General features: G+C 38.8%; 1 protein-coding gene across 1 annotated transcript in view; it reads left to right on the top strand.

Annotated features, from left to right (window-relative positions):
* The first annotated feature begins 5388 nt into the window (after positions 1-5388).
* antxr2a (ANTXR cell adhesion molecule 2a) overlaps positions 5389-23005 on the top strand; it is a 58914-nt gene continuing 41297 nt past the window's right edge. The window contains exons 1-10 of the mRNA XM_076149415.1: positions 5389-5906; positions 8057-8128; positions 11570-11641; positions 12088-12169; positions 12280-12384; positions 12732-12800; positions 15134-15214; positions 19008-19068; positions 20236-20331; positions 21861-21930. Coding sequence (XP_076005530.1) covers positions 5626-5906; positions 8057-8128; positions 11570-11641; positions 12088-12169; positions 12280-12384; positions 12732-12800; positions 15134-15214; positions 19008-19068; positions 20236-20331; positions 21861-21930 — 989 coding nt within the window. The 5' untranslated portion in view covers positions 5389-5625. The remainder of the gene's footprint in view (positions 5907-8056; positions 8129-11569; positions 11642-12087; positions 12170-12279; positions 12385-12731; positions 12801-15133; positions 15215-19007; positions 19069-20235; positions 20332-21860; positions 21931-23005) is intronic.

Below are 23005 nucleotides of genomic sequence, written 5' to 3'. Positions count from 1 at the left end.
TCAGTTCCTTCATCTCCTCCAGCCCTGCAGCTCAGCTTGCTGTGCCTCCAGCCTGGTGGCTTCAGTTACTACTGAGTCTTCAACTGGTTTGACTTAGTGCCTGCCTCAGTTCATGTCCCAGATCCTGCCACAGTCCTCTTGATGCCTGCCTCTATTCCTGTTCTGACATAAGGAGCAGTTGTATTGCCACCAACACCTGCAGAGGCCTCAGAAAGGCCAGTCCATCATCTGCAACAACTGCTGCTTTTCTGTCTGGTTCCTGGACTTCAGGCCAACCACATGAAGAAATGTCCTGTACGCACAAACCACCTGTCCTGTCCTGACCTGACCTGAGTTTTGCCAACCAGTTCTGAGCATGAGACCTTTCTAGTGTTGTGGGCCTGTAAAGCCCTTTGAGACATTGTATGTGATATTGGGCTATAGAAATAAAGTTCACTTGACTTGACTGAGCATCTGCCCAAACACCCGATTCTTCCTGGAACCTTCACTTCTGCCTGGAACCCGGTGCTTAGGCCACCTGCCTGTGCCATCAATCCTGCCAGCCTCCAGTTCTCAGGCCATACATCAGAGCCCCCATGCCATCTGCCAGGTTGGTTTATACTTTACACACACATACTGGCTGACTCATCAATTTTACAACAATTATGCATCCAGATGATCGTGATATAGTTGATATACTGTTTTATTGACCAACAATCACCGTCTTATACTTTATGCAAGCATTGTAACTTAAGACAGACTTCATCCAAATGCATTTCACACAGAAATGTCCAAAGGTATCACTGCCTCAACATCCAGCACTTTAATATTCTTTAAACATCAGCCACCCATGTTAAATGACAAGCATGCAAGACAAATGCTCATTAAGTAGATTCAGCCTAGGATTCTGGCACTGTTCCATTATAAAGCTGCAACAGTAAATGGCATAAAGTGACAAAGTGAGTCCCAGTCTTTTAGTCCACTTCAGCACTCTGATAACTTGGGGGTAGAAGCTGTCCCTGACCCTGATCAGATGTTAATGATCCAGTATCATTTGTTAGACAGTAGCGGAGTGAATGGTTCATTAATGGGGGAACAGGTGATATTGTGGGACTACTCCCTAAGGTGTGGATATCCTTGGGTCAATGATGTAAGCGATGGAGAAAATCACTGAGGGGTAGCTGATGAATTAATAATGTATTGTATTAGTAATAAAATATAGATTGTTAGAAAATGCAAGATGGTCATGGCATGTATAACCACATAGTGTATATACTGTATATAAGAGGCAGGAATAGAAACTGTCCACCTCCCAGACACATATTTACACTCATACACACACTTTTGCCTTTTGTGCATTGTGACACATGGCCTCAAGGCATGATTGATAGATTGCTGCTTATTTCTCAGCAAGGCACTCAATTTCAACTTAAGATGCCATTAGTGACAAATAATGCATCCACAAAGGAGGAAAAACAAGCTAAAACAACAATTATTGAGGTAATTATGACTTATAGATGCCATTAGGGCACAATAGATCTTTGTTATTGTGAATAATAATTGGTTGGTTTTCTTGAGAAGCCTTGGTTTTCGGATGCCTCTGCAATTTTGACAACAAGGTTTTTTCCCTGTTGAATCAATGACAACATACATATTCTGCATTTCTCAGGTTCAAGGGCCTGCAGTGGACAAAGTTAGACAATCTTCTTAGTATCGAAATATTTTGCTTCTGTGTATACTGTATACCTTTAGCATGTTATACATCTGCCCCCGGCCCAGTCAGTGATGTCAGTGCAACCAAATAGTGTGACCACAAATCGTAATGGGAAATTGTGATCAGTAATAGCTAAATGCACCAGTGTCATGTGACAGCTATTTAGTCTGATGGTGAATATCGTCTATTCATTAAATGAAGAGTCACAGGGGACTCCAACAGGCTACCCTGCGGTTCCCAACCCAAGTCTTCTATGGACTGAGCTACTGCCACCCCAGAAGCCGAATCGACACTTTCATGCGCAGGGTCAACGTACACACATAGTACCAGGTAAGACAGGCCTACCCCCCACTAGGTGTCGTTAAGCACCTGATACAACAACAAAACGGTTGTCTCATGTTGCAGATTAAATATTTTTTAACATCAACAGCACTGAACTAACGCTCCGCAACCATTACGGTTCTTCTTCTTCTATTGGTTTTGTGGCAATTAGCATCCATACTGTTGTATACGAGCTTTTTAGTGTTTTGAATGCGGCGCTCTGATTAAATGAAACATACTTGTCTCATTTTGAAGGTTAAAAACATTAAAAGAACAACGGCACTGGTGAAAAACAGCTCTTCTTCAATGGCGTTTTTGGCGGTTGTCATCCATACCGTTGCATTATCGCCATCTGCTGGACTGTCCCTCGCCTGGACGGTCCCTTGCCCTGTTGACGGCCTTAACACAGGTAGTTTCTTTGCATGTCCGAATACTGAAAATCATCAGCGGTGCCTGAAAGGTTAACACAGCTTTAAGCCATGTCCTATATGTGAAAGGGCATGCAACTGTGTGATGAGCAAATCACAGCTATTAGCAGCCAGCTATCACAATGAACTACTGATTGATGAATTGAATGCTTCTTAGTTGCTAAGCTTAGATGTCAAAGTAAAATAAAAGCTAGTGATAAATGTTTGTGCTTCTTCTGTACTGTACTGTACAGAATTGTATGAAGAATACAAATCCTCTGTGACTGGCATCCATAAAAAAAGAAAAAAGAGCCACATAGAAAGTAAGAATAACAACTAAAATACATGTACCATAGACTAAAATACCACAAAACACTACTTTAGAAATTCCCTTCCAAGTCTGGTCTTCTAAAGCTTGACTAGTGGCGTGACCGGTGGCATATCCATGTTTTTGTACCCTGCCTCTTGCCCTGTGGACACTGGGACTTTGTGATTACAAATGTTTAATAGTTGCACCTTTTCAGTTTGTCATGGATTCATCTTTTGTTGTGCTTCATCACATCACTGCTTCCATAAATTAGTATTAGCTGTCCCATTTAATTTATTCTCCAGCTCAAAAGCCCCATGACAAATCAATATATGACAGCCCTTTTCTCAAGTCACTGACTTTTTGAGAACACTATAAAAAGACTACAAAACACTATAAAATATGTGCTTGCTCTTTGTTTATTTTCTTTGTTTTATGGTACCCTTCACATGATACACAGTGTTGCACAGGTAGCATTTACTGAAACCAAATAGCATGCAAAATAATTAACATTGTAATTAAAATCTAATTAGACTTAGATTTGCAAGATAATTATATTTGTGTATTCCTGTTCTCTGGACCATTCATATTTGATGAAGTGTGTTAGGGTAATTATCTAGCTGATGGGGAATTGTGTGACAGCACAGCTTTCACATAAAAGATAAAACATTTAGCTGCTTTGCATAACCATGTTTAAATAGAGACTCTGGTGTATCACTGTAGCTCCCACACCGTTTGTTTACAGTGCTTCTAGGTTCAATTCAAAGCATAAAAACCGACTGCTGTCTTACCAGTTTTTATAGATCCATGTATCTTCTTTTTAAATAAAAAAAATAATACAATTTATTGAAGAAAACATTTGACAGGACAATGAGCGTACAGTTATGGGACATATAGAAGATCGTTTTTGCACATACAGAAGGGGCCGAGGCTTAAAACCCAAGGCCACCTGGCTGTGAGGCATCACTGTGCCACAGCATTTAAAGCATGTAAACAGTAAACAAACATGTATATAGGTGTTACTCCGTTATTCAAAACATGTGTTGCTACAGATAGAAGTAAACCAGGTAGACGCAAACATCTGCTGTGGCATTTTCACTTTCAGTTCCTGGTTGTGTTTCACCTAATTCCACCGCCTGGAGTCACATTCTTATTGCCATACATACACATGTGTTGTTCAAACAAGAGTTTTAAGTGAGTAGTCAAGATCAAAACCGCAAGCCTGGAATTTTTCTGCCAATTGCGGATCCATGTCATCCACCTTTATTATAACCTGAGGGTATGCAAATGCACAGGAGCGATGACTCATCTAGAATCAAAACATACAACTGTGAGAGCATTTGCAACATCCTTTGTTGTATTTTCTCAAATATTTAAGGTGTTGCAATGTGATTTTGCCACATGTCATACGCAATATATACGTGGTGGGGAAAGGCTTGGGTTTAATGGGGAGTTGCATCATACAATGCCAGGTTTTGGGGTACAGCTCCTTGAGTGGCTCAGAGATTAGAGCAGTAACTCAGCCAGGTTTGGAGACTTGAATCATGAATGCGGAAGAAGGAGTTCTTATTATTTTTTGGGATTATAATGCAAACTAAAATGTTACGTGAAAATTAATTTGTACCACACCATAGCAGCATCTATTTCCCTTCTACTCGCTCTTGTAGTTTTGCCAGGAGCAGAGCAAGGGCATTTAAGAGTCTGTGACGTTGCATGACCTCTGTCTCAGAAACATGTACCACATCTGCAGAGTCTTCCTGCTCACATTTTGCCAAGATGTTTCCTTTGCTTTCAGTCACTGTTCTCTCTGTAGCGGATGTGGAGTTACGGCTTTGTTTGCCACATGTTCATACTGTACTGAACTCAGTGTGCTGTGGATTTAGTTAAGTTTATTAATTATGATATATGATTATATGATCAGGAACATCCATAATTACGTACTGTACATTATTGAAACTAATCAATGACAATAAGAGCAACCCCAAATGTTTATTCAATGGCACAGCTTTCAAACAAACCCGATGCCACAATTAAGGGATGAATTAAGTATTTATCTATCTATCTATCCTCTTTGATCCAAGCTTTGTGTTGTGTTAGGTGAGGTGAAAGTTCAAGTCGCCTTTTCTCAAAGTTGTTACAAATGTTGGGTGTGTACTCCTCAGTCCCAAGTCCCCCTGATACACCCAAGTCCAAAAGCTGCATCTCACGCATGCGCACTTGAGCGGAGTTTGATGATGCCTTTGGGTGTTGTTGGTAAAATTGTAATATAGCAACCATCGGACCCAACAAAATAGGAAACTGAGCTGTTTGGAAGTCTTATTGTTACGTGTCCTGTGGTTTTGTTGCTTCGAGTGCTACTTGTGTGAACTTCTTGTCAGCAGACACCTCGTGAGACATTAAGCGTTAGCAAAATGATAATTTGAGCAGTATGCAAAAGCTGGAATAGCCTAAAAAGCATACATTGACAGTGTTTATTACAAACTACATTGTAATATAAGTGTAATAATATATAGATGAGAAGTGATTGAATTGCTGCCCCGATAAAAACATTCAGACTGCACGTGATGAATTATTGTATCCCCATTACAAAGTAAAATCTACCTTTCCCCTTCCCCGTATATCGACCGCAGCGAGGGGCAGTGAAGGCATCCTAACTTTTCCGGTGTGTACTGTATACTTTAGCTGAGTGAAGTTGCGGTAGAAAAGATTGTGTTTTTACGTCAGACTCATTTGAGCTGACGAGCCAGGTGAGGTTTTATAGAGGAAATCAGTGAGTCAGAAGATGGAGAAACAACAAAGTGAATGACGCAACCTGGGTGATTCCCATTATTTCGCAGGACAGTCAGTTAAGTTAGTAGTTTTCAGGAACTTTGACATGATACTCGTCACACTCCGGGATGAACGTGTCGCATTTATCGGTCTCTCACCGTTCGGCGCTCCGTGAAACAGTTAAAGGATATTTATTTTACTATCGACAACCTCCCTGTTATTTTATTGGGAAAATGTTTGAGGCGTTGTCGCGTTCTTTGGCCAATAAGCGTAAAATTATTAACGGAAAGACTCGGCGGACTACAGCTGCAGCAGCTGCCGTGGTCCTCCTGAGTTTGTTTTGTTCGTGCTGCTTTGCGGAGGAGGCGTCCTGTCATGGAGCTTACGACCTCTACTTTGTTCTGGACAAGTAAGTAAAACACGTTTCTGAAACTTTTCTGTCAGACCTGGAAATACTGACACCACTGCATAAACTCATCGGGGGCCTTGTATTCTCTAATATGATTAGTATGCAGCCCCCCCGCCCCCCCTCACCAGGCTCAGAATAGATAGATAGATAGATAGATAGATAGATAGATAGATAGATACTTTATTAATCTCCATGAGAAATGCACGTTTTACAGCAGCTTAAACAAGGTTGAAACTGAATATGACACATATTACTTATCCTTACATGAAGGTAGCGAGCTGGACTTGCCCACCATATCTACTGGAGCAGAGACATGAGAGATGTCCCTGTCTTTGGCCAGAGATTTAACTTCGCCAACTTTGATTTGAGAGTTATTGTTGTGGTTTAGATTAGGTTTAGGGATGGATTTCTTGTAAACCCAACCCTGCTGAGTACAAAAGGTGGTTCAGATGCCACAGTCTTCTTCTAATTTGCTGTATTTCATGGATATGTGTGATATGGTCCCATGCCTGTTGATTAAAAATAAGATCCTAATAAATTGGAAAGCTTTCATATGAATCTGTCTAACACCAAAACCAAAATGTGTTTTTGGTTAACTAAAGGAAACCATGGCTTGCGCTTCCTCTTTATGATGCTGTGACGTGTGCACACAGTCCAGGGGTTGATTTGCTGTATAATGGATTTGTCTTGCGTGCAGAGATGAGTCAGTATCATATCTCAGGGGAGGCGGGATATGTAACTGCTGGTTTGAGTTTGTGTTGGAAAGTTGTACCACCAAGAGCCTATGAGCAAAACAGTGTGCTCTAGCCAGGCCTGATGATCTGAAACAGGTGTGTTTATGTGTTTAGCTAATCAGATTCAGCAACGGTTTATCAAATGAACGCCTGTTAAGATGAATCAGTCGTAGAGCAGGGGGGGTATGCACCAAATATTTGCTCATTTATTCATAATGAGTGACTTTGGTATTTAAATGGTCAGGTTAAGCCAGGTTGGATCACATCCTGACTCTGTCATGTCTGATGACTCAAGTCCTTACAGAACCCTGTCCCTTATGTGTGTGGTTGTCAGTGGTAACATGTCGTAAATGTTACTTATTTAACTGAAACTATTACTTTATTTTATTCATTCATAATTTAATCATTTGGGACCACCAGCATTCCCACATTTGTGAAATTATTTGATTAAACTCACTGTATATTGCGTAATCTTTACAGTCATTTGGCCCAGCTGCATTGGTAAAACCAAGCTTACAGGGAAGCCAGTAGATGTAATAGAAACAAATTCTATGATATTATATTGTATCCAATTGTCTTTTCAAAGATGAAACACTGACTGATGTATTTTTTGCTTTTGTATTGTGTGCTAATATATATATTATTGTTATGAAATTATTAGTATAATGATTATCTTTGTGTGTTACTCTATCCCTTTCAATTACTCTACATACAAGTCAGCAGAAACTCCAACCCCAAGTGCTTCCCCCTAAAGTTTGCTTCATGTCATACATCTGCAGAAAAAATATGAATTGGTGGGTGTATGATGGACCCTACAAGTTTGGAGCTTACCTGGCAAAAGAGTGTAGGAACAGTGGATATAGTCGGATTGTTCTCTGAAGCAGTACAAATTGAAGTGGCCATCCATTTAAGTACTACACAACGACTGATTACATTTTCTAAGTATGAACCTGGTAATTACATGGTGACATCGTAATGTTGTCAAAGTGCTGTAGAACTTTCCTTTTATTCTCACCATCGTCTCGTTCCTCCACTGTGTGACCTTGTCAATGGGCACAAGGGAGGACAGAGGTGGCATGAAAGATGAGCCTCCTAATGGTCAAACTCTTCTGTTTTATGTTCTCTGCACATACATTGAATTGTAATTATTGGTTTAATTACCCTTTCCTCATTTCATCAAGGGCACATTTTACACTTTGTGTTCATTTTGGTCAGATTGACTTATTGAGGGGTGAGAAGGATCAGGTTTTACCAGCCGACACCCACATCACATTAGTTTGCCCTTGATTACAACTAGATTTTTCTCCTTCAGGTTCTATGATGATTACAAAGTCTTAATTCACTTTAACCAACCAAAAAGAGTTTCTGTTCAGATGTCCAACTTTGCTGGCAAGCTAACTGTGTTTGTTGTTCCAGGTCAGGAAGTGTTGCTGGTGACTGGTTCGAGATTTACTCTTTTGTGAAGAATCTCACAGACAGATTTGTCAGGTGAGTAGCAGTGTGTTATGCTTGTCAAAATCAGGGTGAAAATATGAAAGGAGATTTTAAATGTATACCCTCTAATCACTTTGACATTTTCAAAGAGCTTTACAATCATTGGTGGGGAGTTAAACTTGAGTTAGACAATTTTAAAGCTTTAATTAAGGTACAATAATACTTTCTTTATATTTTGCCAATTACCTTTTATCGTGCATGTGGACCTGATTCATGTTACTTAGAATCGACTTACACTCAAGTAACTAGACTCAAAGGAATGACTTGAACTTGAAAAAAACCGGACTAAGACACTGACCTGTGACTTCACTTGCACTTGAGCCTTTTACGTTGAAAGACTTGATAAGTTACAATAGTACACACATTAAGGTATAAAAGTCATTTGCAACATAATTAATACAGTTTTTAAAAGGCATCCCCTATTTGTGTAAATCAACTTCAACATACAGTATATGGAATATCATTTGGTATAGTGCCTGATGACTTCTTTTGGACTTTCTTAGGACTTTAACTTGACTTGAGCCACATTCACATTACAGGCTGATGTGGCCCAATTTGATTGTTGTGCGCCTAGAATCAGTGTGAACTCCTGGAAGCCTCTTTAATTCTCAGAGCCGAAATAATGGCTATGGAACCTCCTTAAACATTCCATAGCAGACTTATTTCCTGGTCACACAGGGACTGATGATAAATAAGTGAGGTCAAATCAAATAAGAGCTTTGGAGCACATAGCACATTTCCATAGGTTTGTATGGAGAAGCCTACATCCAAACTAAGTGAACTTATCACAACCCAGCAAGTTTGTTTCAAGAAAGTGCTTGAAAAATGGCTGATTGGACTTGTATGTTTAGCATTTGTACAGCTGACTTTCAAACATGAGTATCATTCAGGCACAAAGATGCTACCTGAGTATAATAATCAGAATTGGCAAAAATATATTTTTCTCCACTTAGCAATGCGTTCGCCTGCTCGGCCATTTTGTATTTAATATTCTTCACTCTGCGCAATCTGTCACACCATCACACTACTGTGTTCCTGAAAAAAAGGCCATGTATCTATGAATGAGAGATACACAAGAAGAGCACTATCATGACATGAACATAAAAGCATGCGTGCAGTAAATATTAGCTGCAATAGAAGAACTTGGTCTGTACATTGCCAGGATAAATAATTTCACAGGATGAAAAAAAGGGTTCAGAAAGCAAACAAGTTTTTTAGTCTCAATCGCTTTTATCTGCTCTATGTCATATCTAGATGAGAAAGCATTTTTCTCTCTTTATTTATTATGTATATGATCTATTTTACCGCTGGTGTCTATTATGCTTTAGCTACAATGAGCTACATTTTTATTGTAAGCCATGAAATTGTGAAACTTTTCCATTTGTACACAATTTATTAAAAGACAAACAACAAACCAGAGAATCGTCGAGACGATCAGCTTGCATAACATTTGAGTCAAACAGTGCTTGCCAGCACACTACAGACGGTAGCGACCCAGCCAGAATGAAGTGCTTGGTTGAAGAAAATAGCAAAGGCACCAGGTGGGAGTGGGTGGCAGAGAGGAGCAATCTTCTGGGCTGTGAGAATGGCCATTTGCACCAGGGGGGTCTGGTTCCACACTTATTCCATGCTTCCACCAAAGAACGGCTGACAGGCAGACAATGTACAGTAAAGCAAAAGAACACTGGAACGCGAAGACGACAATCTGCTAAACAATGGTCACTTACCAAGACCACTTCTGTTCTGCCATGTGGAACAAACTGGACTACTTCATCAACTCCATCCCCACATCACCCCCTCAAATTCCGCCGCCACACTCTTATTTCTCTTTTGCATCACTGCCTCTTTATTCTAAGTCTTTCTGCAAAATATAGCGTCCAAGTACTGCAGCGGTACAAGATCCAAAAAGTCTGAAGTTTGACATTAGCCCCCACAATCTTTCGTTCGTGAGCTAGGTCTATAATCCATGTAAACTATGACTCTGAAAGTGGAACTTGCGGACAGGATGTGGATGTATATGGCTGCCAGTGTTCCCTGCCAAATCTGGCCGTGTGGCTTAAAAGATTGTGCTAATGTTTGTGGGGGAGGATCGCAACTGGGCCATGTGTCATGTGGGTGAGAAATATCAGCACCTCTCCTTATGCTCTGAAGGCTTTGGATCCCTGAAGGCTCCTTTCAGGAAACACTTCACTTAATTGTCTGAAGTTGAATTCCCTCTATGCTGTAGCGTTATTTGTGTGTTTCATTATTGCACCATTTTTAACACAAGGAGGGGAAGTTAAGGACGTTTCTTTTTTGAAATTTACTTTGATTTCATAGATAGTTGGATATTTTACTTACTGAAGAAACCAGCAGAGTCTCTATGTCCTTGGAATAGTGATGACTTTTGAAAAGGTGTTTTCCAGGCAAATGTTTTCAGAAAATAATGAAGTACCCCAAAGGTTTAAAAAAAAGATAAATGGATATTTGCCTTCCTGAACTAATTACTACCTTTTCATATTCCAGCAAAATCCAGCTCTAATTTAATTACTTGTTAGGCTTGGAAAATGCTCAAAAACCTCTATTAAAAGTAATTTCCAGTGGTAACTAAACTGAAACTCGCCAACATAAATATGTGTTGTGATGACCAGCCATACACTGGAACTCCCCAGCTGTGTGGCAATAGAAAGACTATTCCTCATTAAAGGTTTTTGTTGTTCTTACAGTTCCAAAGCATTTGATCAGCATTATTCTGTGAATTCAACTCATTTACTTTTACATAACAAGTTGAGTTTACAATGACATAGTTGTCGTAAAGCTTTACTTATACACAGTGAAAGTGTTGAAGCCCCTTGAGCTGTGTTTACAACAAAGCAGATTTATGAGGATGCAAGTCATTGCTTTGATATATCAGAGGGATAGTGAACACACAGCAGAGAGAATTAGTCTGGTCCCACGCATTCTGCGCCAAGAACACACTGCAGTGTCCAGTGCCTGTTCACACCCTTAAAAAGTCACAGGTACAAACTATTATTTGTGTAACAGGATGTGTGCGTTTGTGTGTGTGGGCATGACTCAACCTCACAACAACCTGTTTCCTATCACTTCATCACTTCCCTCCCCACAGAAGCCAAAATTGCTGTTTAATTCATACACTAATATTAGTCGAAACATAAAAACTGTTAAACTATTTATACATTGTATCTCTGCTTATTATGAACATCTAAAAGCTTTATATGAAATTGTTATCGCAAAGATTTCTCCAAAGCACATCAGTATTTTACATGTCATCCCATGTGGGTTGTGGTTTGATTAAATATGTTGACTGTTAAGGCAAGAAAGGAAGGGTATGAAAACTTGAGTTAAAGCTGAATGAAAGCTTCACATGTTTTGCCATAGCTGAGTGTTTTTCTGTTGCTTTTAAACAGTGTCTTCATTTTTTCTTTTCTTTTTCAGCCCTAGAATGAGAGTGTCCTTCATCGTTTTCTCAGCCAGGGCACAAGTCCTGCTGCCTCTGACTGGAGACAGGTACTGAACCATGAAATTAACCATGAATTCTCCCAAAATTCAAGGAAATTTCATTTACGCCACAATTTGTCTCCTGAAGGCATCAATTTGCAATTTCATAATCCACGTCTGTTACTTTGAGTAAGCTTACAATAATTTATGCCATTTTCCTCATTATGGTGTTAACATGAAGTTTTAATGTGAATATAAGCATAGTGACTATTACTCTTACATATTCTTGCTTCTCCAATGAACTGTCCCATGTCACTGTCACTGAAAATTGCAGCCCTAAACCACGTGTATGTTAAAATCCCTTCAGTTGGCTTAAGTGCTCCATCAGAAACCAAGTGCTTTGGAAAGGGAAACAACAGCATTAGAAAAGATGAAAGTCATATTTCATACACATGGTGTGATTTGAAGTGGCACATGTCTGAGGTCCAATCATATCATTCTGTCTCTGTTTGAAGTTACGAGATAGAAGAGGGTCTGAATCGCTTGCGGGACGTGAAACCAGCAGGTGAAACGTATATGCATGAGGGAATTAGTGAGGTAGGTTTAATTTCACTTATTAGCTTGGCTGCTACGTTGACCCACTTTGATGATTTGATGGTGAAACAGTGTTGCATTCATATATTTTCACCCTGTGATTAAACCTTCAGGCATCAGCTCAGATACGAAAACAGACGACCAAATCCTCTAGCATTATCCTGGCTTTGACAGATGGGAAGCTTGAAGTCTATGTTCACGAACTCACTGTAAAGGAGGTGAGGTCATATTTTGGCATGGTATTATGAATACTTTGATTTATTGAGTGTTGAGAATCCACTGCCAAAACAGAATTCATGCTAATCACTGTAAATGGTGTTATGAGATCTTGAATGCTTTTAGTGCATGGTTGAAGCCTGAACTGTCAGCGCTTCTGTAGACGTATTTGAATTAGTCTTGTTCCTTTTCATTCAGTTAAGCTTGGTTATGGTACAGCACATTCACCAGCAGACGAATGGAACAGTATGAGAAAGAGAATGGACCAGAACAACCTGTGTGATATCTGATATGACAGAATTGTTTCTTCACGTTGTCGTGATTTTTGACAACTTTGTTTAAATTTCAGGCTGATCAAGCAAGAAAATTTGGCGCTCGGGTTTACTGTGTGGGTATCAAGGCTTTTGATGAGCAGCAGGTAAGACAGCTTTCTGCAAATAACAGTTAATGTCCACACCTTGACATGTGCATTGCATGTCACTCTTGTATTTTCATGCCTGCACATCATGACTGCCAAAACAAAACACAAGAAGTAGGGTTGGTCGTACTCAACGTACATGTTTGTTACATTATTATTGTAGTAGAAAATTGCTGTTCACATGATCATTTACTGGATAATGACCATTTACACGCACTCAGTACTGATTATCATCTGCACTACGATGAAGGCAAATATGCAAACATCTATGCATTATTCTGTATACATGGACAGATTCCCCTCGCATCCCCCGAGTATACATGAAGCATTCTATAGTCCTCCCATTTTGGAAATGCAAACGGACACCTAAGTAAAATGTTTACATCCATGAGTGAAGCCTCATACTGTCAGTCTTCAATCTTATTAAGGTATTTACATGACGTTTGAATTAAACCCCAATTTGTTGCCTTTATTGTATTTATTGTTTAAACAGCGCTGTAAGACAGAATTCTTTGTCGAACGAGTATATTATCTTGAATCAGTCCCCTCAGGATGTTTGTGATTAAATTTCTGATTTTGCAGCGGTAGAGTTTTGCGGCAAATTTTGCAATTGTATTCCATTTATGCCAACTTTTACTCATTTTATTTGAGCTATGTTAGACAAACGATGTTAATCTACATCTATTGGTAAGTGAATTTAACCAGTCACATACATGCTGCACAGACAAGTACATGTAAATGCATATGTCCTTGTGTTACATCCCACGTTTAACTACTCTGTTAGTTATCAAGTTTCTGCCTGCGAAACTAAGCAGAAAAAAATAAAACATTAAAACAAGCAAGTATATTTGATTCATAATATTAGATTAGAGGCCTTCTGAGGCTTCTCCAAGCCAATGAACAATTGAAGGATTTACAGCATTTCTGTTTTTTAAGTACTTTCACTCCAATACGTTTACATTGGCATTATTTTTTGCTCACCTTCCAAAGCTCACAATAGAATCAGTCTGCTTCCTTTTCCACTACACTAAGTGCACACACTGTTGTCAACTCAAAGCGAGTTGACACCCTAGTTTTCATGCTGGTCTCTGCCATCTATGGTGCCTCCATGTCATAGTGATGCAACGATTGGCTCAAAGACTACACCATTACAAACGGCAATGACAGAGGCCCCATGTTAAGTAGACCAGACAATTCTATTGCAAAAAATTGCAGAAACTCTCTACAAATCCCTATTTCTGTGTAAACAACAGAACTGGATTACAGAGAATGTTTGAAGACCAAATCCTAGGAGATTTGGGTGGCTAAGTGTGCAACTGGAGAGTCATTTCTCTGTGTTCTAAACCAATATGAGCCAGGCTTTACATTTAGCATACGTGTAATCCATCAAACAGCTCCTATTTTAACAAAATTTCCCATTAATTGTCGGCTCTGTTGAAACAGACCATGGAGAATGGAGAAATATTGAGCTTCCTTTACATCACTTTGGATTGTGTGTTGGCTTGAGTGCAGACGGAAAAATCTTGATTCAGAGTTCCGAAAAAATGATTACAGTATATCATAACGTTTTATTGGCTTTAGTCTGATCGTTTCCCTTTATACGTCATTGATTTTAACCCATGCTTAATCTTCTGTCTACCGGGAGATTCTAATTCAATAGATTCCACACTTGATCCTTGCTGAGACCGTATAAGGGCCGGTTTGGTATGTCTACATAATTGGATTCAACAGCAGTGGAAAAACACCATAAGTCTTGAAGTCATACATACATACATACATACATACATACATACATATGTAGTGCCGAAGGACGGGAGTCGGAGGCGGCGTATTGAGTGTTAAAGCCAACTTTATAGACATGCGGGTTCTCTCGTCTCATACAATCAATACAGCAGAACAACAACTCTTACGGACCGGAAGTCCGTGCCCTTTTAACGTCCGTGGGGAACACACCTACCCACACCATAGTCCGTGGGGGAATTATGTATAATCACCACATCATATATATTTATTTAATTCTGTTTAAACATGGTGACATGTCTGTTGTAACCATTGGTAACCATTCTCCCAACATCTAGTGATTAGCGCCTGCTAAGTCAAAAACAAAGACAATACTGCTCCCGTTTGTGCTGCAATGTTTTTTTTAAGGTTGAACAAAGTGTTTGCCACAGTCATGCCATCTGCTATGTTTCCTCCTGCCCATGATAAGAAAGAAAGAAAAAAAAAAGAATAGACAGTGCTCATTCATAATGCGCAAAACAGAAAAAGATGAGAGCTCTGTTAAGCAGGACTTCAGGTTTAATTGCACAGTGACTCTTTTATCGTACAAACAGCTTGCTGAAATTGCAGACACCAAGGACCAAGTGTTTCCTGTCAAAGATGGCTTCCACGCTCTCAAAGGCATTGTGAATTCTGTAAGTTTACCTTCTATGTCTGTGTGTGTGCATGTGTGTTATTCAGTGTGTTCATGTGAAATATGATACTTTTCAGTCTAGCGATGCATGTTCTTTTTTGTTTTGGTCAGAGTTGTGATTTGGGTAATCTATTCCAATGTAATTCCGTCTCTGCTAGCCATTTAGAGGTTCTTAAAATTGCTAAAGAATGTAGGAATCTGATGAGCAGATGGTCTCACTGTTTTAGTAAAACACCAGTGACTACTACACACACACACACACACACACGCACAGTTACTACTAATTATTTGTTGACAGACATGGAAATGAGTACATCTTAACAGTCCACATGGTACAGGTTGTAGTATTGTGGTGAGAATCCACAGTGTCATAAGAATTCTGTCTGTAGTTCGGCCATACAAATTCTCTGTGTTAGGGCAGTAACTATGCCCCTTCCTATCCCTTTCATTTGTCCAGTGCTACAGCACTCAGTGGACAGTCTGGGTTTTGTTATTATATTCTCAATTCTATTTCTAATGAACATTTAAATTGTAAACCCACCAAAACTCTGTGCCAGGTAGGCCCAGGATTAGGTGGATAAAGTTTCATACAAATATTATATGGGTAATGTAATCGATAAAAAGCTGTCAGATGTTTATATCAGCAAAGAGAGGTTTTAGCCAGTGTGATGTGAAGTTTCTCCATATTCTCTGCCAGCCAATTAGTGATACTTTCCATTTGCAGCTTTAGCTCAAATGCTCTTAGCCAAGGCGAGAGTTTATATGGCAACATTTTTACATGAGTGTAAGCATCTAGCCCTGGGGATCACACTGACTGGAGCTGTTGAGGCACAGCTCACATTTTACTTTTAGGTTCAGGCTGACATGGCTTGTTAAGCAAAAGAGAAGAGCCGGACGTAGCTGTCAAATTTAAAGCTGGAAGTCACATTATGCCAAAGAGTGTGTTGTATTTCTGTTTTGCAGTGCTTTGTACAAGATTCTCTCTTAAACTCTCAACAGAGTCCAGCACTTTGACAGACAAAAATGTCCATTTACATTCCTGAATGACAAACATGCTTTTCTTTTCTTTTCTTTTCTTTTGTAATTCTTTTGTATTCATTAATTGATTATATAGATCAAAAACATTCTCATCTCATATACCAAGAAAACCACGAAAAATGCAAAGAAAAGTTGAATCCAGGAAAAAACAGGTGTTAAGTAAATTAAGTTAAATCAAGTCAATAATGAGCATGTTGTCTCTCTCACAACTGAGCATTTCAAACGTATGATATTGTCAATGTATCTGCTGGATTGTGCAGTCTCCTCTTTTGATTTTTGGTTATTGGTTTTTCTCCACCAAGCATAGTGTTGCTCTCTGAAAGCAAGGCCAAGGCAGAGCATTCTTCACCAATTAGTAATGCTAAACATCTGACTAGTTGGCCTCCTTGTTCCTCAGTTAAAGTTCCAGGATTTTATATTATCCTTGTTTTACTGCCAGAATCACTCTGTCTTTGTTCAGCTCATTCAGTAATGATCAGTTCTATCAACAATTGAATAAAGAATGGTGGATGCCACTCTAATTTAGATGACTGATGTAACACAACAAATGAAAATGGCATGGACAAAATCATTTATACCCCTTAGAAGATAATAATCGATTGGATTGTAGCGATATTGCCAGCAGACTGTTAACTTTAATTGGTATCACAGGTGTCTTCAATCTTATAATCTCTGTTTAAATAGAGAAAAGTTCTTTTTGGTTTTATTGTGTGCACCACACTGAATCGTGGACAAGAGAAGGAAAAGAAGAGAGTTGTCTGAAAAGATGAGAAAGAAAATAATTGGCAAGCATGGTCAAGATAAAGGCTACAAGACCAAGCAGCTTGATGTTCTTGTGATCACGGGTGCTAATATTAGCGGGACGGTAGCCAACCTCCCTGGAAATGGATGCAAGACACAAATTGAGCAGATTGAACAGAAAGATAGTTCGAATTGTGGAAAAAGAAGCAAGGAAAACTTCAAAACAGATTTAAGATGAACTCCAAGATCAAGGTACAACCATGTCTGGTCGTGCGATCAGTCGCATACTGAATGAAAGTGGGCTCCATGGAAGGAGATCCAGGAAGTCTAACTTTTGAAAGAGAAATATAAAAAAAAGCCAGACTGAGGTATCCTAATATTCATTCGTTTTATTATGCCATCACTTCCCACTATATACTTTATGTAACATTTAGCACTGTGTTTTTGGTGTGTGGCACCTGGGAATGAGCCCTGTGATATCTATACAGAGGATCCTGTGTGATGGCATGCAGGCATAATCACAGATGGGAAACCAATTACCAGCCTCGGCTGCATGTGATGTCGCTAATGGACCAACAGTGCATTCATAGATTTTGTTTGGATAAGCAATCCAATTGAGAAATCTCCATGCCCTGCATTTTCTTTCCTGTCATCTTGCGTCAGTGCAGTAGTCCTTTTAGTGCTTTGAGAAGGGCAATGCTGAATCACAAATGTGTAAAAGAGGGGTTTTTACTTTTGGTTGCTTCCCAAATATGTCTGTTCAATTGACTGCACACATACTCTATATCAGTGGGACCAGTGAGACATTGTTTGTGATATTAGGGCTATACAAGTAAATTGACTTGACTTGACCACCAGCAGACAATGAAAATGTAATCCCCCGTTCTTCTCGGTTAGGTGGAAACATGTGTTGCTGTGTTTATTCATTACTCTGCGTCCTTAATGTCACAAAACAAGATCACATATTTGGTGGCATTTGAATGTTTATCACATCATTTGGAAGCCATTCTTATAAATAACACTGCACTTTTCCTATCACACAGGTTTTTGCAAGATTTCAGGCAGGTGCTCGTTTTAAATTTGGAGACAGGAGATATTGATTTTGAAATCTCATTCCCAGATAGATGAGTGATCCTGACAACCATAGAGGCGTGGACTGGATGCTACTGATTTGACTAACCTAATGTGCCACCCATAAATTGAGTTTCGCACTGGCACATCTAAACTCTGAACACAAATAACTTTTTCCCACGGATCTTTTGGCTCAAGCAGTTCCATTGCAGTGGCTAATTTTTGTTTTGATGCAAAATCGTTCAGATATCATTATGTAACCGGAAACAGAGCTGATTGCATGCGTCCTCTTATCAGTTTGAACTCAAACAGCTCTTCAGCACTGTCAAGCAAGTAATTAGACAGGAAAAATAGTGGCACAGAGGAACAGCAGCAGATTTCTTTCCTCCCAGCTGTCATCTACAGCTCTTTCACCTTTTAATGATTCTATCTCAAACCATCATGTTTAATAAGGCTACTGTAAACGGTTTCCTCTCCACACTTTAAATTAAAGTCTAGCCTAACATCAAATGAAAGGATTAAATATCCTATATAGCAGTTAATAGACTTCTTTTTTGTCGACTGTGTACTGGGATTTGCAAAGTTTGTCCTTTGTTGATTTATTAAATCATTGAGAATGGTGCAGCTCCATGACAGTGGGCTCACATGAACCTCTTTATATGATAATGTAGGCTCCCGGACGTTTTTAATAGAACTGAGGAATGTAATAGTTTTGCATAATTTTCCTATAAAGGCTGACACAACTGCCATTTCTTCCTCCTGCTGATATTTAGCTCTCTCTTTTGGCTGCCAGGTTCCGATCAGGCACAAGACATTTCTCAAGTGTTGCACCCTAATCTGTTTTCCGAACTTGACAGAGCTGATAAACGGCTGGGCCTTGATGTATTTATTCGTGGCCCTTGTGTAATAATGTATCCATTTCATTATTTTTTCTCATCCTCTAGATACTAAAGCGATCGTGCACAGAGATCCTGACAATTGAGCCGTCGAGTGTGTGTGTCAATGGTGAGAGAATATTCCTTCTGCTGCCTGCAGCCATTCACAATTACATTTAAGCCTTTTACTGTATACATTTCTCTTTGTACAGCACTTGTTAAAGTCAGGGTACTGAATTGAGTCCCAAGGTGTAGTATGGAAAAAGTTTAGTTTAAGTATTACTGTGGAGGAAACTCTGAAGGCTTAAGAAGTTACCTAAACACACCAATGACCCTCTCCAATTGGATAAAATAAGACACCAAGGGGAAATTCAGGAATAACAATTACGATTCATTCTTTTTTTAGAAAATCTACCAACAAATTTTAACGGACCTCCTGTATGATACTTTTTAGCTGTTCATAAAAGTTAGACAAGTGCAGTTTCCAGTGTTAATTATGTCAGCATAAGCATATTGTACAAAGGAGATTTACTAAGCATGATGTAAATTATGGTCCAGACCACAAATGTCTGTGGTGCTGCATGTTTTCAATTTAGTAAAGGGTATTTACAAAGACTGATTATGTAAATGAGCACAGCCGCAGCAAGTTCGATATTATAGTACGATATTGGACACAGCACAGATTTCAGCACTGGAGACAGCTGTCAAGGAAAAAGCCCCAGAATCGGATCAGGAATATTCTGGAACTCTCTCCCAACACTTAGTAAAAATCTCCCAAAATTGAAGTCAAAGGAGTCTAAAGAAGCAGTCTGACAGAATCAGGTGTAGTTCAGGTTTATTGCCCACTGAGTGTACAGCAATCAACCATTGACTTTCACGTCTGGACTTGACAACTGATTTTGTGATCACTGGACATCTTCTTTCATACAGTCACACGGTCCCTCCTAGCATATTGTAGCCTTTTCTTAATATACACCCATTTTTAAATTGACACATTATCATCTTCCGCATTGTAATACAGTCTTGCCCAAATTTGCTTTTCCTGGGTTGCACCTGTGTCATGTTTGTCTACACATGATCTAGTGTTTCCCAGAAATACTATTAAAGAATGTGTCTCTACGCTGTCCCGGTGTCAGCCTGTATGTAATGTAAAAATGTAATGTGCCAGTCTTCCTTCATGCTTTATACAGGGAACATTTTTGAACATGTGCATGAACTTATAACTGTATATACAACATGTTAATGGGGTTTTTAAACATCCACTGAGTCTTATCTCCCATATGTTTACAACCTGCAGAGTCCTTTGACGTCGTCCTCAGAGGGAACGGCTTCACCATCGGCCGCAGTAATGAAGGCGTCATCTGCAGCTTTATAGTCAATCAGCAAACATTCAGTAAGTGATGGACACTTGGAAGCAATAACTGCAGTCTGGCACCTGTCAACAACATTGCTAAATCAAAATAACTATACATTTAATAATAATATTTTTTTATCAATTTTATTATTAATGTTTTTGTTGCAAGCATTTTCCACTCTTTGTTGATAAATGATGTCTCTTGTAAAGAAGCGGAGTGCTTTGTTTCCATCTTGTCATAGTCTAAATTGAGGAACACGGTGACTGGTTGTAGAAAGGAAATAGCAAAATAAACCCCTGCTTGTACTTGTACATTATCTTGCTGCAATTTCTTATCTAAGCTGTCTAAATTCAACAGAGGAAAGGAGGCGATGTAGGTCACTCTGCTCCTTATTTTGAGCTTGCAGTCTGTTCTGTTGAGAAATCCTTTTTCAGGAAGCAAATGGGATTTGGCACTAAAAAACAATCTTTTCAAGCATTCGTTTGGCTGTGGGATCTGTGGAATTGACGATTGCCAATGACAACACTTCTCTCCTTGTCAAGTTATTTTTGATTATCAACATTTCAACTCCACTAAAATGCTTGATATTTTTTTTTCTTCTTAAAAAAGACTGAATTAGGAAGTGGCCATTAGCAGATGTCTTCCTGTTAGTCCTTTCTCAGTTTAGGCTGTCTCACATTCGCCCACTTGGGGCTATTTATTCCCTTATTGGCTTTTGCATGTGTTCTGCCTCGACCTTTTTAACAGTGGGGCACCTTATAATTATGGACAAGCATCATGGCAACTATAGAACACACACCACATATGCGGAACAGATGCTACCATCTTCTCCATCACCAGTTGGCGTCTTTAGCTGACGACTGAGACTTTTCTGTGAAATACCTCCATGGATTAAGATGAGTCTGGCTCCTATGAACCTGTGCTGGGATTTAAAATATGTCAAGATTCACTCACACATTCAGGTTCATACCAGCACACAGATCATCACCAGGACCAGTTTCAGGACACAGGTCTCTTTATCAAACATCTGCTTAGTGATGAAATGCACTTCTCATTTTGTATGAAAGAATGAAGTTCAATGAGAAAAATAACATTATTAGTAAACAGAGTGCTTAAATATAAAATCTTACAATTTGTTATTCAATTTTAAGAGGCCTAAGATTTTATCTGACTTAAAGTAAGATTAGATTTTCTTTTTTATTATAGAGATCCTTGGAAATGTCTCATATTGATTTTTTTTTTGTAGTCAAAAGCTTTTATGATTAATCATATCCACTCTGACAACATTTTCTCTCTAATCTTCCATAATGCTTTGATCATTCAAAGATTAGAGCACTGTGTGATTGTACTTGATGCAGAATTTAGCTTTCGTTTCTGATGCAATGAATAATACAGATTTATATCACAAAACTAAGTTTACTCTCAAGACTAAACAGTGTGTAGATAACACACTTTAAAGTTTGTAAAATATAATATTTGTTTCCGACTGTATTATCCCTTAGGAAGTAGGCCTTTTTCTAACCATCCTTTAATAACATAAGCACATTTGTTTTTTATTTGTTTGCAGATATTAAGCCAAGCACTGTGCTTAATGAATACCTTCTTTGTCCCGCACCCAAGCTCTATGAAGTTGGACAGTAAGTACCAAGCACTAATATACTTCTACTACTTATGTACTGTATGTGTTTTGCGTTAAACTATATTTGGTGAGTTACTATATGGTACCAATATTTAAATTAATTATTAGATCTTGACCAATAATATAGCCCACCTCAGGAGTGACAAGTGTTCATGACTTTCATTTTATGTTTTGAGAAATACATGTTTCTGTCTTCCACCGAGTAATGATGTAAAGAGGGGTGTGTGTGTGTGTGTGTGTGTGTGTGTGTGTGTGTGTGTGTGTGTGTGTGGGCAGTGTGATAGGAATAGAAGAAAGGCTGGGTTTTCATTTGAAATGTTACTCTTGAACATTCTAGATAAACATATAATGCAGTGGTTGATCATTATTCTAAGTAGGTGAAGGTTATTCTTAATTAATTTCTTAACTGACACTAATGCTGTTTTTTTTATAGCTTTAACAATAAACATTTATTTAGTTAAAGATGGCATTAACTGTAAATGTAAGATTTCTAAATTTCAGGGGGAATTAGATTATTATCAATAATAACATTGTACAAGAAATTCAACCACAACAAATTAAAAATTTCTTCTCACATACATTTATTATTTCTGCATACCTGCTATTTGTGCTAACACATCTAAACATAACAAATCTTTAATAAGCCATTATCAGCCAATCAAATCAGACCCATCAATAAACTGATTGCTGATTGCCAGAATTAACAATTAGCATGCTTCTTTTTTTTTTTTTACACAGACACACATGGTCACACACTTCCACTTCCATGTTTCTAGGTGTTGTTTTTTGTTTTTGCTGTTGCCTTGGGTGAACCAGTCTTGTTTATGGGCAAACTCTTCTGTTTTTACTTTGTCTTGTGTGCAATGAAATTACTTGTCTTCATTTTCCAGCTTTTTAAATGTTTGTGGAAATAAGATAAGCATATCCTAAACCTATAAATCAGATGTAAGAAAAACAATAGATGAACTGTGTAGGGATAATGATTTCATATAGCACAGAGGCACAGTAAACACTGTAGCTTGTGTCACACAAATACCTACACGCCACAAATCACCAAGTAAAAATGTACATAC

This window comes from Genypterus blacodes, unplaced genomic scaffold (assembly GCF_046128005.1).
Source record: "Genypterus blacodes isolate CSIRO-AG114 ecotype Tasmania unplaced genomic scaffold, CSIRO-AGI_Gbla_v1 ptg000045l_1, whole genome shotgun sequence".
Taxonomy (NCBI): domain Eukaryota; kingdom Metazoa; phylum Chordata; class Actinopteri; order Ophidiiformes; family Ophidiidae; genus Genypterus; species Genypterus blacodes.
Note: the sequence above shows the minus strand (reverse complement) of the source record. Positions and strands in the feature narration are given on the sequence as shown.